The sequence below is a fragment of the Tursiops truncatus genome, chromosome 4 (genome assembly GCF_011762595.2).
Source record: "Tursiops truncatus isolate mTurTru1 chromosome 4, mTurTru1.mat.Y, whole genome shotgun sequence".
Taxonomy (NCBI): domain Eukaryota; kingdom Metazoa; phylum Chordata; class Mammalia; order Artiodactyla; family Delphinidae; genus Tursiops; species Tursiops truncatus.
The window spans coordinates 61,308,979-61,330,662 of record NC_047037.1 but is presented as its reverse complement, the minus strand read 5'-3'; the positions used below and the strand labels follow the sequence as shown (position 1 = coordinate 61,330,662).

Sequence of the window (21,684 nt, the reverse complement as noted above, 5' to 3'; positions counted from 1 at the left end):
GGTAGTTTCCTCTCTACTGTTACTTCCCCACTTCCAAGAAGTCAGATGCCGCAAGGCTGAAGCATAAAAGGGAAGTGGTACTTGGAGTGGCTTGCATCTGGCCTCCCAATGACTCCTGGGAGTTCTGAAGGGCTGGAGCTGAGGGACTGTGAACTCGAGGGCATCAGGGAATCCTGCCTTGGGAGGTCGAATGAGAAGGGGCAAAAGAATCATCTTATTGCCTTTATTTCGCTGACGGCCCAGCTGGCCCCACGGCAGGGCAGAGGGCCAAGCTCTCACCCATACTCTCTGTGCAGGCCAGTGTGCACACACACACACACACACACACACACACACACACACACACACACTCACTCACATCCGACCTCTGGCTCTGAGAGTCAGTCTCTGGGGGGCAAGGGGTTGCTCCTCAGCCTGCCCCTGCCTGCCCTTTTATGACAGCACCAAGGGCGGGGGTGGGGCAGGGCCCTCAGCCCCCAGAACAAGTCCCTGTGCAAACTGGAGGGGCCAGCTGGCTTCGGGATGGGGGTGTCACATTTCCCCATTCCCGGAGTTCCCTCCTCCAGTTCCTGAGGGAGGGACTGCTCTCTGCCTACCTGGGGGTCCAGACCCCTGCCAGGGCTGGGCCCTATGGAACCCAGGTGTATTCCCCACCTGACCGCGCCAGGACCTCCAGCACTGAAGAACAGCCAAGTCTGAGGTGGTGGGGATCCCCCACTGGAGAACAGGAAGGCCGGGGCCCCGAGGGGCTTGGGAGGGGTCGTCACCCCCTCTCCTAATCCATCTTCAATATGAAGAGGTTTGGGGCAAACTTCCTGGGGAGGGAACACAGGCCTGGAGGAGAAGTCCTAGCTTGGGCCTTCCCCAGACTTCCATCTTCTGGGCCACAGCCGAAGGCCAGACATCCCGAAGTCCCGAAGTCCAGCCAGCTGGTCAGAGTCCTGCACAGTCCCTGGAGGGCACCCGTCCAGTGGGAGCTGGGTGTCAGACCTGCACAGGCAGCGTCTGGTTCATCTGCAGCCGCATGTCCTGGATACTGCTGAGGATCTTCTTCTGGTGGCCCGCCAAGGTGACCCCGATCCGGAGCAGGTCTCTGCAGACGGGCCAAGGGCACAGTCAGTCCCTCCCCGACTGCCCACCACTCCGGGCCCAGCTCAGGGCCCCCAGCCCTGCCCCTCCAAATGGGAGGCACACTCACTCTGCGGTCATCTGGGCCACCAGGTCAAAGGACGCAAACCCCGCACTGACAAAGCTCTCCTTGTACCGCCCCATCTTGATGGCATCTAGCCAGTCACCAACTGTCGTGAAGGTCGTGTAGTCTGGGACCGTGCGGTCCAGGAGGGGCTGTGACATGCTGTGGGGAGAAGAGAGGGACTTGATGAGTCCTGATGTCAGGGGAAGCAGGGGTAGTGCTGCTGGCTCGGGAGCAGGGCAGGGGCAGAGGCGGAGGAACTGACCCAGACTGGGCACTGGCGATGACCTTAAGGCTGGCGGCGTTGCGGATGAGCTTGTCCAGGGTGTTAACGATCTGGGAGAATTTCGGCCTGAGGTTCCGGTCCCGCACCCAGCAGTCCAGCATGAGCTGGTGCAGTGCTGTGGGGCAGTCCATGGGTGGGGGCAGCCGGTAATCCTGCTCCACGGCATTGATGACCTGAGCCAAGAGCAGGGAACCCTGGAGTAAGCCACCACTCTGCTCCCCAGCCAGTTCCCACCCACCCGAGCGCTCTGGCTGGCCCCACTCACATCCTGGTTGCTCATGTCCCAGTAGGGTCGCTCGCCATAGCTCATGACCTCCCACATGACGATTCCATAGCTCCAGACGTCACTAGCAGAGGTGAACTTCCGATAGGCTATGGCCTCTGGGGCGGTCCAGCGAATGGGGATCTTCCCGCCCTGGTGGGGGGGGCACACGCCCTTCACCCTATGTCTCCGGGCTGATCCCCAGCCCCGAGCCCCTGCCTGGTTGGCCCCGCCCCCAGTCTCCCTCCCGGCGGCTTCCTGTACCAGGGAGCTGGTGTAGGTAGGATCAGAGGGGTCATCCTCCAGGAAGCGGGAGAGGCCAAAGTCTGAGACTTTGCAGACCAGGTTGCTGTTGACAAGGATGTTGCGGGCAGCCAGGTCTCGGTGCACGTAGTTCATCTCAGACAGGTACTTCATGCCGGCAGCAATGCCCCGCAACATGCCCACCAGCTGGATGACCGTGAACTGTCCGTCGTTGAGCTGGAGGCAACGAGCAGGCTCAAGGGGGTGCCCATTGCCTCCTGCCTGGCCCCAGGCCCACCCAAGACCCTCCTGCCTGCCCGCCTGCCCACCCTCTCCAAGTCCTCCAAGACCATGCCTCATCTACCCCTCTGACCATGTCCCTCGTGCACTGAGAGTAAGGAAGCTGCCCTCCTATGTGGCCGGCATCTGTATATATCAACCCAATTAACCCCTGTGAGGACCCAAATAACTTACCATTCTCATTTTACAACCAAGGCAGCTGAGACTCAGAGAGGTTAAGTAAAGCCTGAGGTCACACAGGCAGTAGGGGGCGGACAGAGTCCGGATGAGAACTCTGGTCTTCCTGGCTCTGAAGGCCCAGCTCTTTCCCTGTACCATGCCACCTCGGTAAATATTTGGACTTGAATAGGGTCTGCCTGACTTGTGGGAGGGGGTGGTTTGCCCAACCTAGCTCTCTGGGGGGGTGGGGGGAGGAAGAGGGGGAGGGGCCAGGGGCTGGCTCTTACCCGGAGGAAGGAGTCCAGGGCACAGTTCTCCATGAACTCAGTAAGGATCATGACTGGCCGACTTTTGGTGACCACGCCCTCCAACCGGATTATGTTGGGATGGTCAAACTGACCCATGATGGAGGCCTCGCTGAGGAAGTCCCGCCGCTGCCTCTCTGTGTAGCCCACCTTGAGTGTCTTGATGGCCACAAACACTTCCCGGCGGCCAGGCTGTTTTAGCCGACCCCGGCACACTTCCCCGAACTCCCCTGCAGGGCACAGGGCACAGATAGTAAGCTATTTCTGTACCCAACCACCTCTGCCCTCCCTCGGGGTCACCACCAGCCTCTCCTCCCCACCGTGCCCCAGGGGACTCACCAGCTCCAATCACCTCCTCGATCTTGACACAGGACACATCGATCTCCTTGGCAAACTCCCGCACAGCCTCATTAGGGTCTTCGTAGGTAAAAGGGTCGATATAAACCTTCATTCCAGGAGCAACTAAGGAAGAAAAGGTGGGTGTGAGAGGGGGTGAGATCCTTGAGCTGGGGACAGTGAGGGAACTCTGCGACCTGGGATACTGCCCCAGGCTCTTCCCCCAGACAGGAACACATTCCCAGCCTCTCTGCTAAACCTGCTCCGTATTCCTCTGTTGAAGCCAGAACTTGCCCCTCCCCACCCCGCCACTGTCCTCTTGGTGAGAACTAGTAACCATGACGGCTAGACACCTAGGATTCTTCTTCTTTCTCTCTCATGTCTCATCGTGTCAAAACCTATTTCAGATCCGTCCCTCTCCTCATTCCCACTGCCCCCGACCTTGTCTAGGCCATCAACACTCAGACTACTGCAATAGCCTCCCAGCTGGGCTCTCTGCCTCTAGACTTTGCTCACCAATCTAGCCCACACACCTGTCTTCCTACAACAATACTTTCATTGTATTGCTCCCCAGCTTGAGAGCCTTTCAGATCACCGGTGGCGCAGTCAAGTCCAAACTCCTCTGCCTGCCTTTCAGGACCCTCCAAGGACTGGCCGCAACTACCCAGCCTGGCTTCCCAGCAGCTGTCAAACCAGCCTTCTCACTGGCCCCCCTGTCGGACACTCTCCCCACCCCACCCGCTACCTTCCAGAGGCTCCTCTAGCCAGGAATGCTCTCCCCCACCTCTCTAAACCCTGCTTATCCCACCTGGCTCAGCTCAGCCCAAGGCTACGTCCTCCAGGAAGCCTTCCTCTTTTCTGAACTCTCACTGCCCTCTGTCCCAGGAACACCCGGCTTAACACTTAATTGTTCTCTCATTGTTTCCTGTGTATACCTATGTCGCCTTTCTTACAAGACTGACTACCCCTGAGGACAGGGGTCACATCTCACTCATCTCTGGGGCTAGCGGGCATGAGGTAGGGGCTCAGGAAGTGGCACTTAATTGGAAGCAGGAGGGGGCAGCCAGGGTAGGAGTTAAAGGAATAAAGTCCCAGACAGGGAAAGGGGTGTCTCCAAGCCCTGCAGGGACGAAGGGAGCTTTGGGAGGTTGGGATGAGGAAGCAAACTCACTGTATTGCTGCAGCTTCTCCGTGTACTCTGAATCAGAGCTGTGCCGCTGCTTCCTGGAGGGGCGGGGTGGAGGGTAGGCATGAGACAAGTCCGCAGCTCCTTCCCTTCAGGGGACCCTTGGGCTCACAGGAGGGGCAGAGAGCATAGGGGACCACCCAGTGCCCGGTGCTATGGTCAGTGGCTACAGCTGCCACTGGGTCTCCGGGCAAGAGGCTCAGTGGACTTGGTCCCTGAGGGAATCTGCCAGTAGATTCAGGGGACAGGGAGGGGACAGGACGAGGACATAGGCATGGACTGGAGAGAGCCTTTCCGACAAGGATAGCCTGGGCCTGGGAAGGCTGTGGTTCTAGGTCTGACGTGGGTGATGGTTCACCTATGTGGCGAGAGGGCTCTAGGGCACTAAAGGGAAGCTCTAGTCAGCCCCTGAGTCTGGGAGTACCTGAGGCAGACGACAGCAATGACCACAACAGCTACCACGAAGACAAGCCCAGCTGTGGCAGAGCCCACGATGAGGGGGAGCTGCTCCTGGAGCTGCTGGGCACCAGAGCCTAGAGACGGGGAGGGACAGGTGAGTGGTGGGGTGGAAAGTGTTTACAGGGGCAGGGACAGGTGTGTGGGGGGTGTGTACCTCTCTCACTTGTGGTCTCAAACTCAGCCGGGTGGCTGTACTGCCCATAGCCAGCTACGGTGCGGGCGCGGACCTGGACCACGTAGCGGGCGTCAGGCCGCAGCCCGTCCAGCTGCACGGAGTTCTTCTGGCTGGTCACTGTGGAGGCGATGCCCTCACTCTGCAATACCAGGAGAAAGGCTGTGTCTCAGTGGGCCCTGACGCCCATCGGCCCCTGCCCACCCCCCACTCAGTACCCAAGGCTTTGCTCTCAAGGGCCCCTGACACTCTCTGGGGTAATCTTCTTGTCCCAAGGCTTCCTCCTGCCCCTGGAGGCTCTGACCTTCTCGAAGTACTTCATCTCGTAGTCCAGGATGACTCCGTTGGGCCGCTCTGGGGGCGCCCAGGACAAGGTCAGGCTGCTTCCGGAGCTGCTGTGCAGGTGTAGTGTTGGCACTTCAGACGGGGCTAGGGGAAGAGCGGGGGGGCTCATCACGGGCCCTGGCACCCTTCCCAAGGACCCAGTTCCCACGGGACCCCCGATGGTCTGTGCCCCAGGCAACCTCAGCTCTATGTGGGGGAAGATGACCCAGGCCCTACCCTCCTGTGCGCCCTTCTCACCAGCCTGGTTGGTGGTGATATTCACAGCCGCGTAGCGGGGGGGCAAAGGGCTCTTGCCCGAGACACCGTTGACGGCCTGCACCTCAAAGGTGTAGCGCGTGTGGGCCAACAGACGGCTGATGTGGACCCGGCGTTCTGTGAGGCCCAGCTGCCGAGGCACAAAGTCCACGTTGTCATCGCAGCGTGAGCAGGTCGCGGCGCCCCCGGCCCCAAGGCCCCCACGGCACTTCTTGCAGATGACGTTGTACAGGAGGTCGTCCCGGCCACCCAGGTCCCGGGGCTCACTCCACTCGAGGGTCAGCGAGGTCTCATTCACATTGGAGATCACACCCCGGGGCGGAGACGGCACCGCTGTGGGAAAGGTGGAAGGAGAGGACAGTGAGCTAGGGCCCTAGGACCACCGTCTGTCCAGAGTTCCTGCACACTCCAAGGTGCTTCCCACCTCCTTGCCTGTGCCTCTGCTTTAATAAGCGGAATACCTTGCCTACGCTTCTTCGCTGGGCACACTCCTATTTATTTGGCCTTTAAGGCTCAACTGGAGAGGTCACCTCCTCTTGGAAACCTTCCTTGATTCATTCTCTTCCCGTCCTCTGCATTCCTGTAACAATTCCTGGGCATCCCTCCAGCCCAGCACTTAGCACATTATATGGTCATTATCTGTTTCCACATCTGTTTCTCCCACCAGGTTGCAAGCTCCTAGAACGGTGACTGTATCTTTTCCTCCACATCCCTGGCGCCTGGCAATTCCTGGCACTAAAGGCTGAAGCAGGGAAAATGCAGGACACCAGGCTGCCCCAGGGTTGTGAGGTCCCCTCTCTGATTAGAGTTGGGCCAAAAGAATAGCAGTTCTAGACAGAGGAAGGAGTAATGGACTAGAGGGTCCTAGCCAGTTTCTGATACCCAACGAGGAGCTAACAAATGCTTATTAAATGTTGGTGCAAGGGCTAAGCCTTTCAGCTCACCTGGATTCTGGCTCAGGGCCGGTCACTTCCTACCTGTGCCATGTTGAACACAACATCTAACCCCCCTGAGCCTCAGTTATCCTATCTGGAAAGTGGAGCTATTCATAGAGACTGTTTAGGCACCCCCGGGCTGGCCCGCAGAGGGAAGGCCTGGAGTGGGAGAGTATGAGGATGCGCGTTCACTCACTGGTACAGGCACTGTCTGCAGAGTCGGAGTCTGCGCGGTAGAAGTTACTGTGGCAGGTGCAGATGCTGGAGGCTGGCGAGGTGGTGCGGCTGTTGGGCGGGCAGGGCAGGCAGGGCCCCTCTCCCTGCTTTGCCTTGTAGCTCCCAGGGGGACAGGCTGGCGGGGAGAAGAGGATGGACGTCTCACCTCTATCCCTGCAGACACTAACCCGCCACACCTCTGTGGGAATCTGGCCCTTCCCAAGCACAGGTCTCGGTCCCCCACCTCCCAGACTGCGGGGGCCGTGCTGGTACTGCCTAAGTCCAGCTGCAGCTACAAAAGGCCCTTTTGCCCCGTGGAAACCCCACGTCAGCGGACTCCTCCCCGCCCCTGCCCCGACCCCGACCCCCAACTCTGGGGCCTCACGGACGAAGGCGTCAGCTCCATCACCCGGACAGCCTGGACTTGTCGAGGCAGGGATGAGAGGGAGGAGGAAGAGGAGGGAGGGGGACGGGAAGAGACCATTAGTGGGCTGGCAGTAGCCTCTACTCTGCTGGGGCGCCCCCACCCCTCCCTGAAGCTCGAGGAGAATTATTCCTGAAGATCCTGAAGAACGCCCCAGAAGAGCCAGGAGGTGGGGCCTCTGAGTTTCACAGCCAGCCTCTCTCCCCACCCAACCAGGAGCAGGGCAGCAGCTCCTTTCTGCCCTGGGGCAGGGGTGGGTGCTGAGGAGGGGTGAGAAAAGGAGAGAAGGAAAGCAGGCAGGAAGGCTGGGGTCACCTGGAGTTCAGAGGCCTCAAAGCATCCACGAGGGGAACCCCAATCCCCAAAGGGAGCCCAGAGCTCGGGGCCTGAACACCCCTTCAGAGCCTCTCTTTGGGCCTGGCTCTGGAGAGTCCCCATAGCTACGATGGCCATACAATTTATTATTCAAACTGCACTATTTTGAGAGTGAAAGCAGGCACCAGTAATAATCACGTTAGCATGACAGGCATAAACCAGGACTGCCCTGGACACACTAAAGCATATGGTCATCCTGCCCATATACAACTGCCTTTGGGGAGGTCGTCCGGGGTGTTGGGTCTGTGCCCTTCTCTGGGGTTTAATCTCCCTCGACTAAGGTGATATTCCATCCCAGCTCTTTTGAGCCAGTGGGAGAGGGGGCAGGGGCCAGGCCAGCCTGGTTGCTATGGGAACCATAGTGCATTTCCTGCTAGGGACCTGCAAAGTGTTAGCCGCTCTTCAGGTTGTCAGGCTCATCACCCCCACCCCTTTCTCCACTTAGGAGGAGGAAGTCTGGGGGCAGGTTCCCATAGAGAAGTGGAGAGGGGCAGGGCAAGGCACTGTTCACCTTCCCACAACAGCACCCGACACTGGGCCTCACAGCCAGGTTGGGCCTCCAGCCCCCTTACACAGAGGGTTGTGCTAACAGCCAGCTCCCACCCCTAGTAGCTTCAGGTTGCAAGTGCCAGGTGGGAGAACAGGGCAGGGGGGACAGAAGACAAGGCCCTCAGCACCCTGGCCTGCATGGTACAGCACTGGATGAGGCTGCAGTCCCAGCTCCCACATTCCCAGCTATGAGGCCTAGAGTGCAGAGCCTCTCTGGGCCTTCTTATTGGCTCCACAGGAGACGTAGCTGGAATCTACCTTACAAAGTTGTGGTAAGCCTCAGATGAGAGAACCTCTCCTGAACGGGTGTTATAGCTGGAAAATCTAGCACGCTGGGAGGTCTTATGAGTCTCGGCAAGCCACCCAAGACAGGCCTCCTAACCTCCTCGTATATGAAACCAGGACCAAACAACCCTTGCCCCCGTGCATCCCAGGGCTCCCGAGAGTCACAGCTAACACTTACACGGTGCTGTGCTTCCCCACGTCCCAGGCACTGTTCCAAGGGCTGCCATGCACTGATTCAGTTAAGCCCCACTACAACTCCACGAAGGAATCACCATTAATGTCCCCATTTTGCACATGAGGAAACCGGGGTTCAAAGAGTTAAATAACTTGCCCAAGGTCTCACAGATGGTAAGTGGCAGAGTCAGGACTCAGGACTTCAGAGACTGGGCCCCTAACCTCTGTGCTATAAATACTGCTTCTCAAGATGCAGATGAGACCCCTCAGGTTAATCGGCCAATCACGAGGTGCCTGCAGCTCTGGGTCCCACCTAATACTTGCAGGGTGAAACGTAAACGTGGCACTGGACAAACGGGCGTCTCTGCTGGCCTCCCGAGACTCTGAGCACGTTCTTCAGCTGCCTCCTTGTCAAGGATTCTCCATGTCTTCCTTCCTCTCTCTTTAGTTTCATTTTTTTCTCCTGGTATTCTGGTGTCTCTCCTCATTTTCTCTCATCTCCCTCCTTGCACCATGTTTTCTGCACCTGATACCTCTCCTCCCTTTCCTCCCTCTGCCCCAGACCTAAGGCCAGACCCCCCTGTCTGGCAGGTAGGAAGCGGTGGGTAGGGGGCAGCGGGCGGCTGTGGCCCAGACCCTCCCCAGGCCAGTCCCCACTCACGGCGGCACTGGGACTCCTTGGCGGCTGGCTCGTGGCCGGTGGCACAGGTGCAGGCACCCACAGGCACCATCCACTCCCCGTCACCGTTGCAGTAGAGCTTGAGGGGTACCGACACCTCCACGGCGTTGGCGATGCAGGTGCCAGGGGCAATGACCAGTGAGGTGGGCTCAGCCCCGGTGAGGGTCTCGGGGAAGAGCGCGAAGCCTGCGGTGGTGGATGCGCACTTCTTGTAGAAGGCACGCACAGAGATGAGCGACATGCAGGCGCCCTGGTCCTGGAAGGCCAAGTAGAAGCCGGCCTTGGAGAGCGGCCCGAAGCTGCGCACCTTGGTGTTGACGCGGCCGGCATCGAGCCGTGAGAAGCTCTCATCGGGCGCGATGGTGTCCACCTTCACGTAGGGGTTCTCCATCCAGAAGGGGGAGGAGGCCGAGGCCACGTCGCTGTCAGCCTCATAGTAGAAGAGGTTGAAGGTCTCCTTGCAGGAGCCAGGGATGTTGGGGATGCTGTTGCAGTCACGCACAGTGAACTTGAGCTCCACGTAGACCCGCTGCACGTCCTGCCGCCAGATGAACCCTGTGCGAAGCCAGTTGTTCTGGCTTGACTCGCGCACGTTACACACCTGGTACGTGCGGATGGGGTTCATGGCCTCGTCATAGCCGCTCACCTCTTCCCACTGTGCAAGTGAAAAAGACAGAGAGTAAGCACCGGCATTTGCCGGGTGCTTATCACATGCCCAGATCTGCTATATTTGCTTCACAGAGATGCTTCCATGCTGTAGCGGTTGAGCACACAGACTACATGGGTTCAAATCCCAGTTCTCTGCTTGTGGTGTGACTACAGGTAAGTCACTTAACCTCCCTGTGCCCCCACTTCCCCATCTGTAACATGGTAAGAAGAAGATGTATAAGGAATAAATAACTTTAAATGACTACAGCACTTAGAATGGGGCACTTGGTAAGTACTATGTGAGAATTAGCTATAATGTTTATTATCTTTACGCCTCAATTTCATTGTCTATAAAGTGGGACTGATTGCAAGTAAATGAGGCTGTGAGGAATTAAATCAGTTTAATATATGTAATGGGCTTGCACCAATGCCTGATACAGATAGAGCAAGCATTCAGTAAACTTTGGTTATCACTATTACCATCACATTTAACCTTCATTGGGTTGGCCAGAAAGTTCGTTCAGCTTTTTCCGTAACATCTCACGGAAAAACCCAAACAAACTTCTTGGCCTATCCAATACATCTGTTGTCCCCACTCCAGAGGAGAGGAAGTCAAGGCTCACAAAGGCAGGGACTTGCCCAAGGTCACAGAGTCAGGTCTGGTGACTAAGGGCCTATAATATCACCCAAATCCAGTGTTCCAGAACTTAGTGTAGTTGTGAAGGACATCTAGGGAGGCTAATTAGAACACTTTAGAGATGTCAGGACTACAGGAATGTAACAGTCAAGAAATGGAGGCCCAGAAAGGCAAACTGTCTTGCTCAAGGTCACACAGCAAGTCAGAGATCTGGAACCAAGGTTCCCTTGTTCCCAAGCACCCAGGAAGGAGGGAGATGGTCAGGACAGACATGCAAAGGGATGTCAGGCAGGAGAGGGATGGAAATAGGCTGAAGACAGGCTGGGGGGTGGGCAGAGGGAGAATGAGCCAAAGGTGGTGTGTATGGGGGAGGGGGGACAGAAGCAGGCTGAAGAGTCAGAGATGAAAACACTCACAGAAATGGACCATCAGGCAAAGGAGGAAGGTGACAGATGAAGAGGACGGGGATGCCTCAAGAGGGGGAACTGACAAGCAGTGGGCAGAGGCAGCCCTTCTTGAGCCCTGCTGCAGGGGTTAATTGGCAACCAACACTCAGGAGAAATGGTGGGGAAGTCTTACCCCACTTTCTGGATGAGATGTCCATGCCAACTCAGACGTCACCCATTTTGTATCCATGAGGGTCTCTGGGGGAGCAAAAGGAGACAAAAGGTCAGGGGCCAAGTTTAGGATGAAGAGAAAGAGGAGGTTGCCCAGGAAAGGCCAGGACGCCAGACATTGATTCCCACCAGGTACTCCCACCCCATCCCCAAGTTCCCCAAACCCTCAGCTCCCCTGGCCCAGAGGAGACCCTGCAGCCACCCCCAGAGATGTCATAGCCCCAAAGATGTCTTCTCCGGCCAGCTGGGAGTGAGTGTCAGCTGCTGACCCCAGGTCTGGGTTAATGAGGCAGAAGCCAGGGCCAGTTCACACACCTACAGGCTCTGCTAATCTCCACACAAAGGGGCTGGCAGGGCCTTTATCCTGGAACAAAGGGCCGTGTGCTTCAGACCCTGTTGCTCAGGCCTCCCCTGACTCCACTCCCAGCACAAAGGCCCAGCTCCACACACGCCCAGGGGAAGGGAAGAGCAGTCACAGGCCAGAGCCCACTCTCACCCAGCCTCCCACAGACCATCTCTGGAGGACAGGACAGGAATGCTCTTTGAGGATGGGGTGAGGGCCACCAAGGCCCAGACTAGTTCCTCTAGAGCTAGTTCAGTTCTTCCTGCAATCCTTGGATAAAAGTACTGTTGGCGTACCTCTTTTACAGATGAGGAAACTGATGCCCAGATACAGTACATATAGGGCGTAAGGTAAAACTGTTAGGACTTGAGGTGAAAAGTTGAAAGGTGACTCAAATTCAGGTCTATCTGATTCCACAACTAACCCCCTAACCAGGGCACTCTGACTGCAATATGCCCCTCTGTAAAGGGGGAACAGAGAAAACCTGGAAAGCTCCTGTGTATACCCTAAGTCCCAACCAAGATGTCGTCTCCTCCAGGAAGCCTTCCCTGAACCACCAAGTCAGGGTTGGATGCCTTCCTCTATGCATCCAGGGCCAGGTGCTTTGTCATAGCACCGATCCTGTTCTGAGCTTCCGATTTTTTTATCTGTTTCCTTTTGCTCGGCCACAGGAGGCGCCTATTAACGTTTCTGACTTAAACTTGCTCCCCTAGGAACCTGGATCCTGGGTTCTGGCTTGAAAACTCTCCTCTCTGACAGTGTGACCCCAACATTAGACCTAGGAGCAGAAAAGAGGCCCCAGGTCCTTTCCCATAGCCTGGAAGACAGCCAGCAGCTCTCCCCTCAACTCCAACCTGGAATGGGGCAGGGCCGCCCCAGAACTTCTGAAGGCCTCCACATCAGCAATGGGGCAGGCTGGAGGTATCCAGGAAGGGAAAGGCCCAAACCCCACAGGCTCCAGGCTTTTGGCCTTCCCCACTTTCCTGCAGTCTGGGTCTGAGCCTAGGATGGGGGATGAGGCAGCTGTGGCCCCAGGCCCTCACGTGAGGCAAAGGGAGCAGCGAGCAGCAGCCATTCACTTTGGGGAGTGAGGCTCCCTCGTCTTCCTGCAGCAGCAGCTGGTCCCTGGAGGGCCCGGCTGCAGGATGCGCTATCCCAGCTTCATCGTCGGTGGCCTAACAGGCCCCTCTGGCAGACAGACAGACACAGACATTTAGCAGGGGGGTAGAGGGGTACGGGAGGGAAGACGGGATGGGCAGAAGCAGGGGCCCCAGAAACAGGCAAGGAGGGAGACAGGCGGGCGGAGCAGGCGGATGGTGGGCGGCACTGAACTGGAGGGATGTGCTGAGCCGGCTGGCTAGGACCAGACAGCCGGGATGGCCGGCGGTGGACTACAAAAGACAGCGAGATGGAGAGACAAGGAGGCCCCAGGAGACAGACACAGAGACAGAGAGGGAGGCTGCCAAGTAGCCTCTTCGCTAGCCAGCGGCCCGGAGTACCGCTGTCCCTGGGAGCCGTGGAGCCAAGCGCACCCCCTCCCCCCAGCCAGTCCGCCTGCTTGTCTGCCCGCCGCCCGCCGCCCGCCGCCGAGCAGGCCAGGGCTCCCACCGCTCCCTCGCGCTGCCTCCCTCCTCCATCTCCCTCACTTCCTTCTGCTCAGCCAGTGCCAAACCCATCTGGAACTGTTTAAACCCAAATATTCAGCCCCTCCCCCCTCCAGCCAGATTCCTCCGCAGTTTAAAACAAGCCCTGCGCCGGCTCGGAGAGGAGTGGGGGGAGGGGCGGGGGGGGTTTGGTGGGGTAGGATCTTCGTTTCTGCTTAATTTCTGGGGAGCGAGAGAGGGAGGGGGCGGGGATCGGCCCTCGGCCATCGCTCAGCCTTGGCCATCGCTCAATCTCGGCACATTTTTCCCATTAATGAGGAGAGGACTTAGATTTCGAGTCATGTGTGCCTGAGGAAGGACTCGGTCACCCTGGTGGGGAGGGGGCTTGCTCTCTGGGGGAGGGGAGGGGCCTGCTCGCTTCAGCAAGAGGGAGACCCTGAGGTGCCTGGGTCCCAGCCTCAGGAAGAACATGGGGGGTGGTCCCCAGTATCCATCTGTCTGGGGGTGGGGCGGGGAGAGACCCAGCCCAACAGAGCCCACCTTTTCTATGTGTGTGGCATGTGTGGGTGTGGGTGTGTGTGTAGGTACACACGCGGGGGTAAAGGATACAGGTACAGGGGACAGGGACAAAAGAGGAATGAGGGAGCCATCTCCACACTCCCCAGCTGCCAACTGCACCCGCACCCTCCTCTGTCCCACCAAGTGGCTGCTCCCCGATACAGCCCCACCAACCCACGAAGCAAGCAGGGAAGTGGCCGCCAGGCCTTTCTGGGATGTTCTGGGACTGGGGCTTCAATGCTCAGAAGGAAAGCAGCACCCCTTTCAGGTTTCACAGGGCCGCGGGGAACAGCCACGTGGCAGCAGCCGTGTGGCCCCGGCCTGTGCACACACAGACGCACACACATCACCCAGTTCTCAGTGGCTGGGCTCGTTCCCGCCACCAGGGCCAAACAGCGACAAGTCACACGTATGGTGGACAAAAACACACAAAGCCACAGCCACCCGCAAACACACACACGGCTTCACACACAGCTACAGTCTGTCTTTGACGGACACACGGATACATATGGTACAAGCAGATCAGTCTTCCTGAGACATTCGTATACAACGAGTCTTTCCTACACACAGACTGGGCTTGCCTTAGGCAAAGACTCACTCTCACAGCCCTCAGATGTGCGGATTTCCTGAGACATATGCATACGTGAGGGCACGTGCATTCAACAGTGCGTTCTCCCTACACACCCAACTGTACACTATTGCCAACCACAAGTCACAGTCTTGAGTGTAGTCAAGTACAAACACAAACACCAGCTTCTCTGTACAGACACGGTGACATGCTCTTACACAGTCACACACAACTAGCATCAGCTGCACATGCACAGATGCCCATTTGCACCAAAACATTCCACAGGAGCATGCAGACACAGTATAAGTATCAATATCTAGAGGTTGTGTAAAGCCTGAGGTGCATCCTCCATGCACATCTCACACACACACCCACACCCACACCCACACACATGCTACAAGCACGACCTTTCTATGAGGTGAGTTTTCAAGTGGGGTGGAGGAAGAGTTGGGAGAGGGCACTGTCTGCTGAGAAAGCAAAGGTACTGGGGCAGCCTCGGCCAGAGGCTCAGGGAAGGAACAAGCCCCAGACCAGCTTCCTGTGGCCCTGACCCAGGCAGGAGCTGTCACAGGTCACGAGGCTAGGGGTGGGGCAGGGGCGTGAAGATGATTCTGGGTGTGGCTGGGTGCAGCCTCCCCAGGTGCAGCCCTTTCCCAAGCAGCAGGCCACTTCCCGGCCAGCACAATGCCACCATCCCCAGCACTGAGCCCTTGGGGAGGGGGTGGCACGATGAGGGCATTTAGCCTCAGGAGCTTCGGGCAACACATAAGTTGGGGGCCCAGCAGGAGGAGAACATCGTGGGCACCCAGCCTGTGTCTGAGGGCCTCACTGGGCCGCCCTGGTGCTGGGAGCCTGCCACCTGCCCTAGTGAAGGGCCAGGGACACACAACTTCATGGAGCTGCCAGACCCCACAGCGACCCCAAGCCCCAAGTCACACAGAGCACCCCACCCTGGGAACAGGCATGCCAGTGAGACCAGAGAATCAAACAAATCTAGAGACAGGAGCAAGAAACCCACCGGCCCAAACTCCAGACCGAGGACGTTGAGGTGGTGGGAAAGGTCACGCTCCTGGGCTGGGCCAGCAGCGCGTGCAGGGGCAGGAGGACAGAGGGGCAGGGTGCGGGCGAGAAGGCACACCCTGGAACCCTGCTGCAAAGAGAGGGAGGAAACTCCCGGTCACCTCGGAGTTGGTCCCCTTCTTCCGCCTGGGGTCCCTACCTCAGCCAACCAATCCAAGGGATCTGTCCCATCTTCTCCCATCCTTCTCCTCCCCTGCGTGTCGGTGTGTGTACACGCGTGTACCAACCTGCACACTCCGGGTGGTCAGCCCGGGGAGAAAGGGGTCTTAGGCAGACCCTGCCATGGGACCTGGAGGGCCACCACCCGCCCCCTGCCATGGCCCCGAGGGCCTCCAGTCTGGGATGGAGGAGAGGGGAGCATCCCAGAACAGAACACATTTTGGTTTTCCTTCTTCCCCTCAGATCACGGAGATTTATAATTAAATAAACCTGAGAGGGAGGAGAAGGGAGGAAGAAGCACAGGACAGGAGCCCAAATGCCTCAGTGCTCATCCACAGCCCCCCACAGCCCCCACCCCAGTTGTGGCCCTGCCAGCAGCCAGAAGGACGGATGAACAGCTAGCTTTGGAGCCCTTCCCTGGGAGCCCAGCCACAGCGGGTCTGACCAGGAGTCTGGGGGCGGAGAGGCAACAGGAGACCCGGTGCCAGGGCCAGCCCTTGGGGCAGGGGGCCTCTCCCATCCCATCAGGTGCCCAGATGTATCCAGTCTCCCTCCCCCCACTCCCAGCTGCCCAATCCCGACAAACCAGTTTGACTCAGCACAACAGGCAGGGCTACAATTTTCAAACTATGCAGGCCTGGTGATTCAGCCTCTTCATGCTGTTTAATTAGTGTAAGGCGGGTGGCGGAGGCCTTGCCCACAGCAGCTTTGGGTTAGCTCGCTGCTGCTGAGGCCACAGCGGCGGCGGTGGCAGCAGTTCTGGTTAAAGGGAAGACAGTGACGGACAAACTGGTTCCCCCCAATCCCTACTGCTGTCCCTTGTCGCAGCTCTGAGGTGCCAGCTGAAGACAAACAGGGGTGGGGCGGGGGGGCTGGAGAGCCAGAGGCCACTCGAACAAGTGAGGAAGCCACAGAAACCCAGCCCGCTGTCCCCTCTCAGCTGCCACCTACTCGGTGGTCACTGCTGCTGCCTCTGAGAAAGAGATGGGTCACACACTGCCTGTCCCCCGCCAGGGCCTGCTTCCACTACAGCAGCAGCTCAGCTACAGGGCTTGCCTGGGAGAAGGCTGTCCAGTCCCCCCTCTTACATCTGGTAACTGTTTCTTTTTTCTCAAAAGAGTCTCTTCCCAGCAGGGACCTCCTCACCCCATCTGAGGTATAAGGACCCTATGGTCCAGACATCCTTCCTATCCCACGCCCTGTTCCTGGTCCGCTCACCTACTGGACCCCACTCCCTGGTTCATGGTCCTGAAGGGGAGAATGGTCTTGGCTTGGGGGACTGGGGGACATTACCTGAAAGCAGAGTGAGCAACAAGGTAGCCCTCTTTCCCTGTGAGTGAGGGTAAAATCGAGGGCAATTTGTGTGTGTGTTTGGTGTTGTGTGTGTGTTTGGTGCGGGTGTGTGTGTGTGTGTGTGTGTGTGTGTGTGTGCAGGTGGAAATCAATCAGAGGGCAAGGAGAGAGGTGTTTCTTCAACCAAGGAGGATAAGCAAGGACCCCGGCTCCATCCTCATGGAAAACTGATGAGATATTTGGATGCAGAATCTTCATGAACCCCAAGTGTATAGGGAGGAAGAACAACCAGGTGCTAGACAGCATCTAATCAATGAGACCATGAGGGACAGCGCCCACAGCTCAAGGACCCTGGGCCTAAATATAATGACCTCAGAGGCCAAGAGCCTAAAGGCTCCCTAAGGCCAAGGGCAAACCAAATCCTGGCAAAACCAAAGGGAAGGCTGGGTGGAGCAACCGAGTGAGATCCTCCACCCATAAAGCTTGGGAGGCTGAAGAGAGCTTCAGTGCTGGGCGTCCCACCCAGCCCCGTCCTCTGGCCACAGCCCAGGACCCCCAGGTCCACGCATCCCGCCACTGGAGCTCCAGAATAGGGATGGGGTACAGGCAGGAGTCAAGGACAGCTGTCTCCTGACCCAGCTCTCTTCCCATCCCATCCTTTCCCTCCCAAAGCTGGAAAAAGATGGAGGTGGGGGGACAACTTCCTCCCCAGACGAACTTTTCCTCCCCCCATTATTGTGTCCTCTAAGCTCCCTCCAGCAGGGCAAGGGTACACACCAGTTTCACTTTCTGGTGCTCCCCAAGGAGCAGACCCTAGGGTAATAATAATAACAGTTAATCCTTGAATAACAATGGCTGCGCTAAGCACTTGACACACATTAAGGATTCAATCTTCGTAACAGCCCTAGGAGATGGGTTCAACTACTATCCCATCTCACAGTGGGTTCGACTACTAACCCATCTCACAGTGAGGGAGAGCAGGAGTGTGGTTAGGTAGACCACTGGGCTGGGGTCAGCACCCTGAGGCGTCATCTCTCTTTTTCCTTTCATTCTCACGCCAGCGGAAGACCCTAAGTTCTCATATATGGCAAAAGTGAAGGAACCCGTGAAAGCCACACTTGGGAGGCACTGCTGCCTTCCTAGGGGCACCCCACACTGGCCTGGCCTCCCAGCCACCACCCACCCAGCCAGGGAATAGCCCCAGATCCCACTTCACAGCCTGAGGGAGGAGGGGACAGAGTAGGGGCAGTGGTCCCACTGTCCTCTCTTTCCTGGGCTGCTACAGCTCATCAGGCCTCTGCCTCCTGGTCAGCCCTTTGGGTCCTGGGCCTGGAGGCCTGGATGCCAGCTCCCAGCTAGGGCCTGCCAGCTGGGGTCTAGAGGGACCAGCAGATTGTGAGGGGTGAAAAGGAGGACGAAAGGAAGGGAAAGAGGAAGAAGGGAGGGAGGAAAGAAGGGGTGAGCCTTTTCAGGTACCCCTTGCTCACCTGACCCAAACCACGCCCCCACTCCACTCTCCGAATCAGCACCCACCACGCCCCACAACAAGGGCTCTGGGGCCTGGCACACACAGTCCTGTAAGTGCGTGTGCCTGTGTCGCCTCTCCCGGGCTAAGACACAGACCTGGGAACTCCGGCAGGCTCCCTGGCTCACACCCTTGAGGCAATCAACAACAAAGCCCCACACCGGTTTCTCACGCCTGTGATTCTATCACACACATGTGGGAGAGCGTGCACAAGCGTGGGCGCGACCTCGGTGTGTCTGTCTGGATTTGCATGCGTCCACCCGTGTGAATCAGTCTGTCAGCACCAATGGGCTCAGAGATAAAAGACGTTCAGAAGAATGTGTTTTTCCCCCTGGAGAAAATGAGAAAGAACCAGAGAATGCCTTTCTCTCCGAACTCTGTTCTTTTTTCCTTCCAACCTTCAAGTTTACCGATTACGAACATATGAACAAACCAAGTCGCATGGAATTCATATGTTTGTTCTCAAACTAAGAAAGTGACCGGATTTGTTAAAGATACCAAATATAAGTACTGCCTATAATCCCAATTTCCCCCAAATATCTGTGGTGTCCTTCCCTCCACCTTAAGGAAGGTTTATTTTCCCTCATTTAATAGCTCCAAAAATTTTGGGAACTGTGCGTTTGTGTCTGCATCTGTCTGTATGTCTATTGTTTAACCAGTGTCAGTGCCTCTGTCCCCTCAGGCTTGTGTCAAGTGGATGTGTGTGAACTCTCCCACCGGGGCCAAAAACACTTGGGCTGTCCATCCAACCACAGTCGTTTGGAAGTTGGAGCAGTCTTGGCAGGTTTCACAGAACCCATCGAGAGAAGCCCGGCCTTTTCCCACCGGCTAATGCGTAAGGCACCGGCTCCGGCACTACCTGGGACAAGCCCCGGAACCTCAGGGGTTCGGTGGAGACCCCAGCACACGGGGTGTCCTGCTAGAAGGCAGAGGGGGTGCCGCAGAGCCGCGTGTAATGCCCGGTGAACACAGCACCTCGTGGATAGTTGGCGCTCGTAAACCGTAAACAATAACAGGCCCCCGCCTCTCCATCCCCGCAGCCATTCCCTGACAAAGCGGGGTGCACGCACTCACACTCTCACTGATCACTCCAAGGGGTTCCGAACCAACGCCGCCCCTCAACCTGGGGAGTCCCGCTTCGCCTCCACCCTCCACAGCCCCGCATCAGCCTCAGAGCCCCCGCCTCGCCTGGTGGGTCGCCCACACTTCCTTGCCTCCAGAAGGTGCCCGGCGCCCCGCTCCTCTGCCCTGAGTGCGGGGTACTCCCTCAGAAGCTCACGGCCGGGCCATGACTTTCGGGGACGCTCTCCCGAGTTGAGCTGCCGCGATCTCGCAACCGGCAGACTGCTTGCCACAGAGGTAGCTGGAGCCTCCGAGGCGGCGCCGAGAGCGTCCTCCCCACCCCATCCTCCGGACCCTGGAAAGGGCGCGGGTGACCGAGCTTCCTCTGAAGTGCGCCCAGCCCTCATCGGACCAACACCGCAGACCCTCCCCGGCCCACGCTCGGGCGACCCCGGACACCTTAACCCTTGGACGCACCCCCCGACGCCGCTCACCTTCCAGCGCCCGGCAGCCGGAGGGCAGCAGCAGGGGCAGCAGCAGCAGCGGAGAGAGCAGCGGCAGGAGCCCCGGCGGCGGCGGCGGCGGCGGCGGGCGGGCTCGGGCCATGGCCGGGGCGGGCTCCGGGAGCCGAGCCGAGCCGCGCCGGGCCGCGCCGGCGGGGCTGCGGGCACCCGCGGGAGGGTCCGCTCGGCGGGCTCCGAAGAAGGCTCGCGCACGGTGGTCCTACGAGATCCAGGCAAGGAGAGGGTGCAATCCAGGCAGGCGGCTCCGGGACCGAGGCGGCGCCCTGAGCCGGGCGATGCTGAGGGATGCGGGCAGGTCGGTCCCAGGGGAATCTGGACGGACCGGTCCTGGAGGATCCGGGGCGCTTGGAGAGCTCGGAACCAGTGGACTCGGGGGGGCGGGCCGGGGAGGGAGTGCGCAAGTGGTGGTAGTTCGGTGTGCACAATAATCCAGAGGTCTGCTGCGGGTCCGACTCGGATCGGGGACTCCGGGTGCGCGCGCCGTCCGGGGTCCGAGCTGGGTCCTTGCTGCGCCGCTCACGTACTCACTTCTGCTGTCCCCAGCGCTGGCGCGGCCGCTCTGGGCGAGAGGGGTGGGGCCGGCCGCCTGCCTGTCATCTCTGAGGCCCCACCCTTAGCCATCCTCCACCCACTCACAGACCGCCAGGCGCGCTGGTTCGGCCTCGAGAGCACTCTGCCGGAGTTCAGTTGGCGGCGGCTCCATCACGCCCACCTTCGTTCTCTGAGGACTGGGGTGGGCGGGGCCAAGGAAAAGATGAATCAGATTGGGCGGAGCGATACTGTCCGTCAGAGGGAGAAGCCCGCCTCCTGTCCCCCATTGGCGTTTAGTAACCGAACCTGTGTCCGGCGAGGTGCCATCCACGTACAACGAGCCGGGGGCGCCCCCGTGTGGTCTGTACGTGCCCAGGGCCGCCGCCATGTGGCTGTGTTTCCAAAAACGTCCTGACACTAACGAAACTCGGCTTAGGCAATACCAGGTGGGCGTCCTCCGCGACGCATCCTGCAACGACGGCCTTCTCGCTTGTTTATTTATTCATTCATTCACCTGTGTATTTCATCATTCTTTGAGTCAAAGACTCTAGCAACTTCTGGCGATACAACAATGGATAAGACAGAGGTTCGTGTTCTCTTGGAGCTAGTTTAGCGATGGAAGCAGGCATGAAGTTATCACAGCAGAGTGTAACTTATTATTATGGAGGAAGGACAGAGTTGCTGGAGCACATGTGAGAAGGACGGCTATGTCTGGCCCTGAGGAAATGACATTCAAGCTGAAATGTGAAAGATGAGTAGTAGGTGAAGGATGTGTGTTTGGCGGGGGGGCAGTTTCAGGCAGAGCAAACACTCTTTGTGTGAAGTCCCAGGGGCAAGAGAAACATTTATCGGAGGAAGCCGAAAGAAGTTCAGAATATCTTAAGTGTAGAGTTGGAGGCTGAGGGGGGCCAAAAGGAAGCTTGGAAATCGGTGTGGGGGACCAGAGGAATTTTTTTTTAGATTCATAAGGCCTTCCTGGGGTGAGGGGGAAGGTTGGGATTGACATATACACACTACTATATATGAAATAGATAATAAGGACCTACTGTATAGCATAGGGAACTCTACTCAATACTCTGTAATTGCCTACATAGGAAAAGGATCTTAAAAAGAGTGGATATATGTATATGCATAACAGATTCACTTTGCTGTACAGCAGAAACTAACACAACATTGTAAATCAACTATACTCCAATAAAAATTTTTTAAAAAAAAGGCCTCCCTGAGAGCTAGCGTTTGAAGCAGAGCCATTACTTTATCAGATTAACATGGCTTCTCTGGGAAAGAAGAATGGGAGGAGGAAAGGGTGGAAACAGGGAGATTAGAGAGGAAGCTGTACAGTGGTCAGGCAGAGGAAGATGGTGACTTGGACTAGGGTGGTGGCTGCGGGGATGGAGA

The 21,684-nt window shown here is 57.8% G+C and overlaps 1 protein-coding gene across 3 annotated transcripts; it reads right to left on the bottom strand.

The window, feature by feature from the left end:
* Positions 1-209: 209 nt before the first annotated feature.
* On the bottom strand, positions 210-20,315 carry EPHB3 (EPH receptor B3). 3 transcript variants are annotated; one of them, XM_033855591.2, is made up of 16 exons: positions 19,726-20,315; positions 11,002-11,066; positions 9,120-9,792; positions 6,632-6,787; positions 5,483-5,833; positions 5,205-5,329; positions 4,883-5,042; positions 4,694-4,802; positions 4,255-4,307; positions 3,087-3,209; positions 2,730-2,977; positions 2,005-2,220; positions 1,744-1,914; positions 1,458-1,651; positions 1,199-1,354; positions 210-1,093 (listed from the first exon to the last, which is right to left on the bottom strand). In XM_033855591.2, exons 1-16 carry the CDS (start codon positions 19,835-19,837, stop codon positions 985-987), a joined length of 3,021 nt encoding a protein of 1,006 aa, XP_033711482.1. In that variant the 5' UTR covers positions 19,838-20,315; the 3' UTR covers positions 210-984. The 3 variants fall into 3 exon arrangements, with proteins under 3 accessions (XP_033711482.1, XP_033711483.1, XP_033711484.1); XM_033855592.2 differs by having other exon boundaries at positions 1,744-1,893; positions 19,726-20,313; XM_033855593.2 differs by lacking the exon at positions 19,726-20,315 and adding an exon at positions 12,237-14,988.
* Between the last annotated feature and the right edge of the window lie 1,369 nt (positions 20,316-21,684).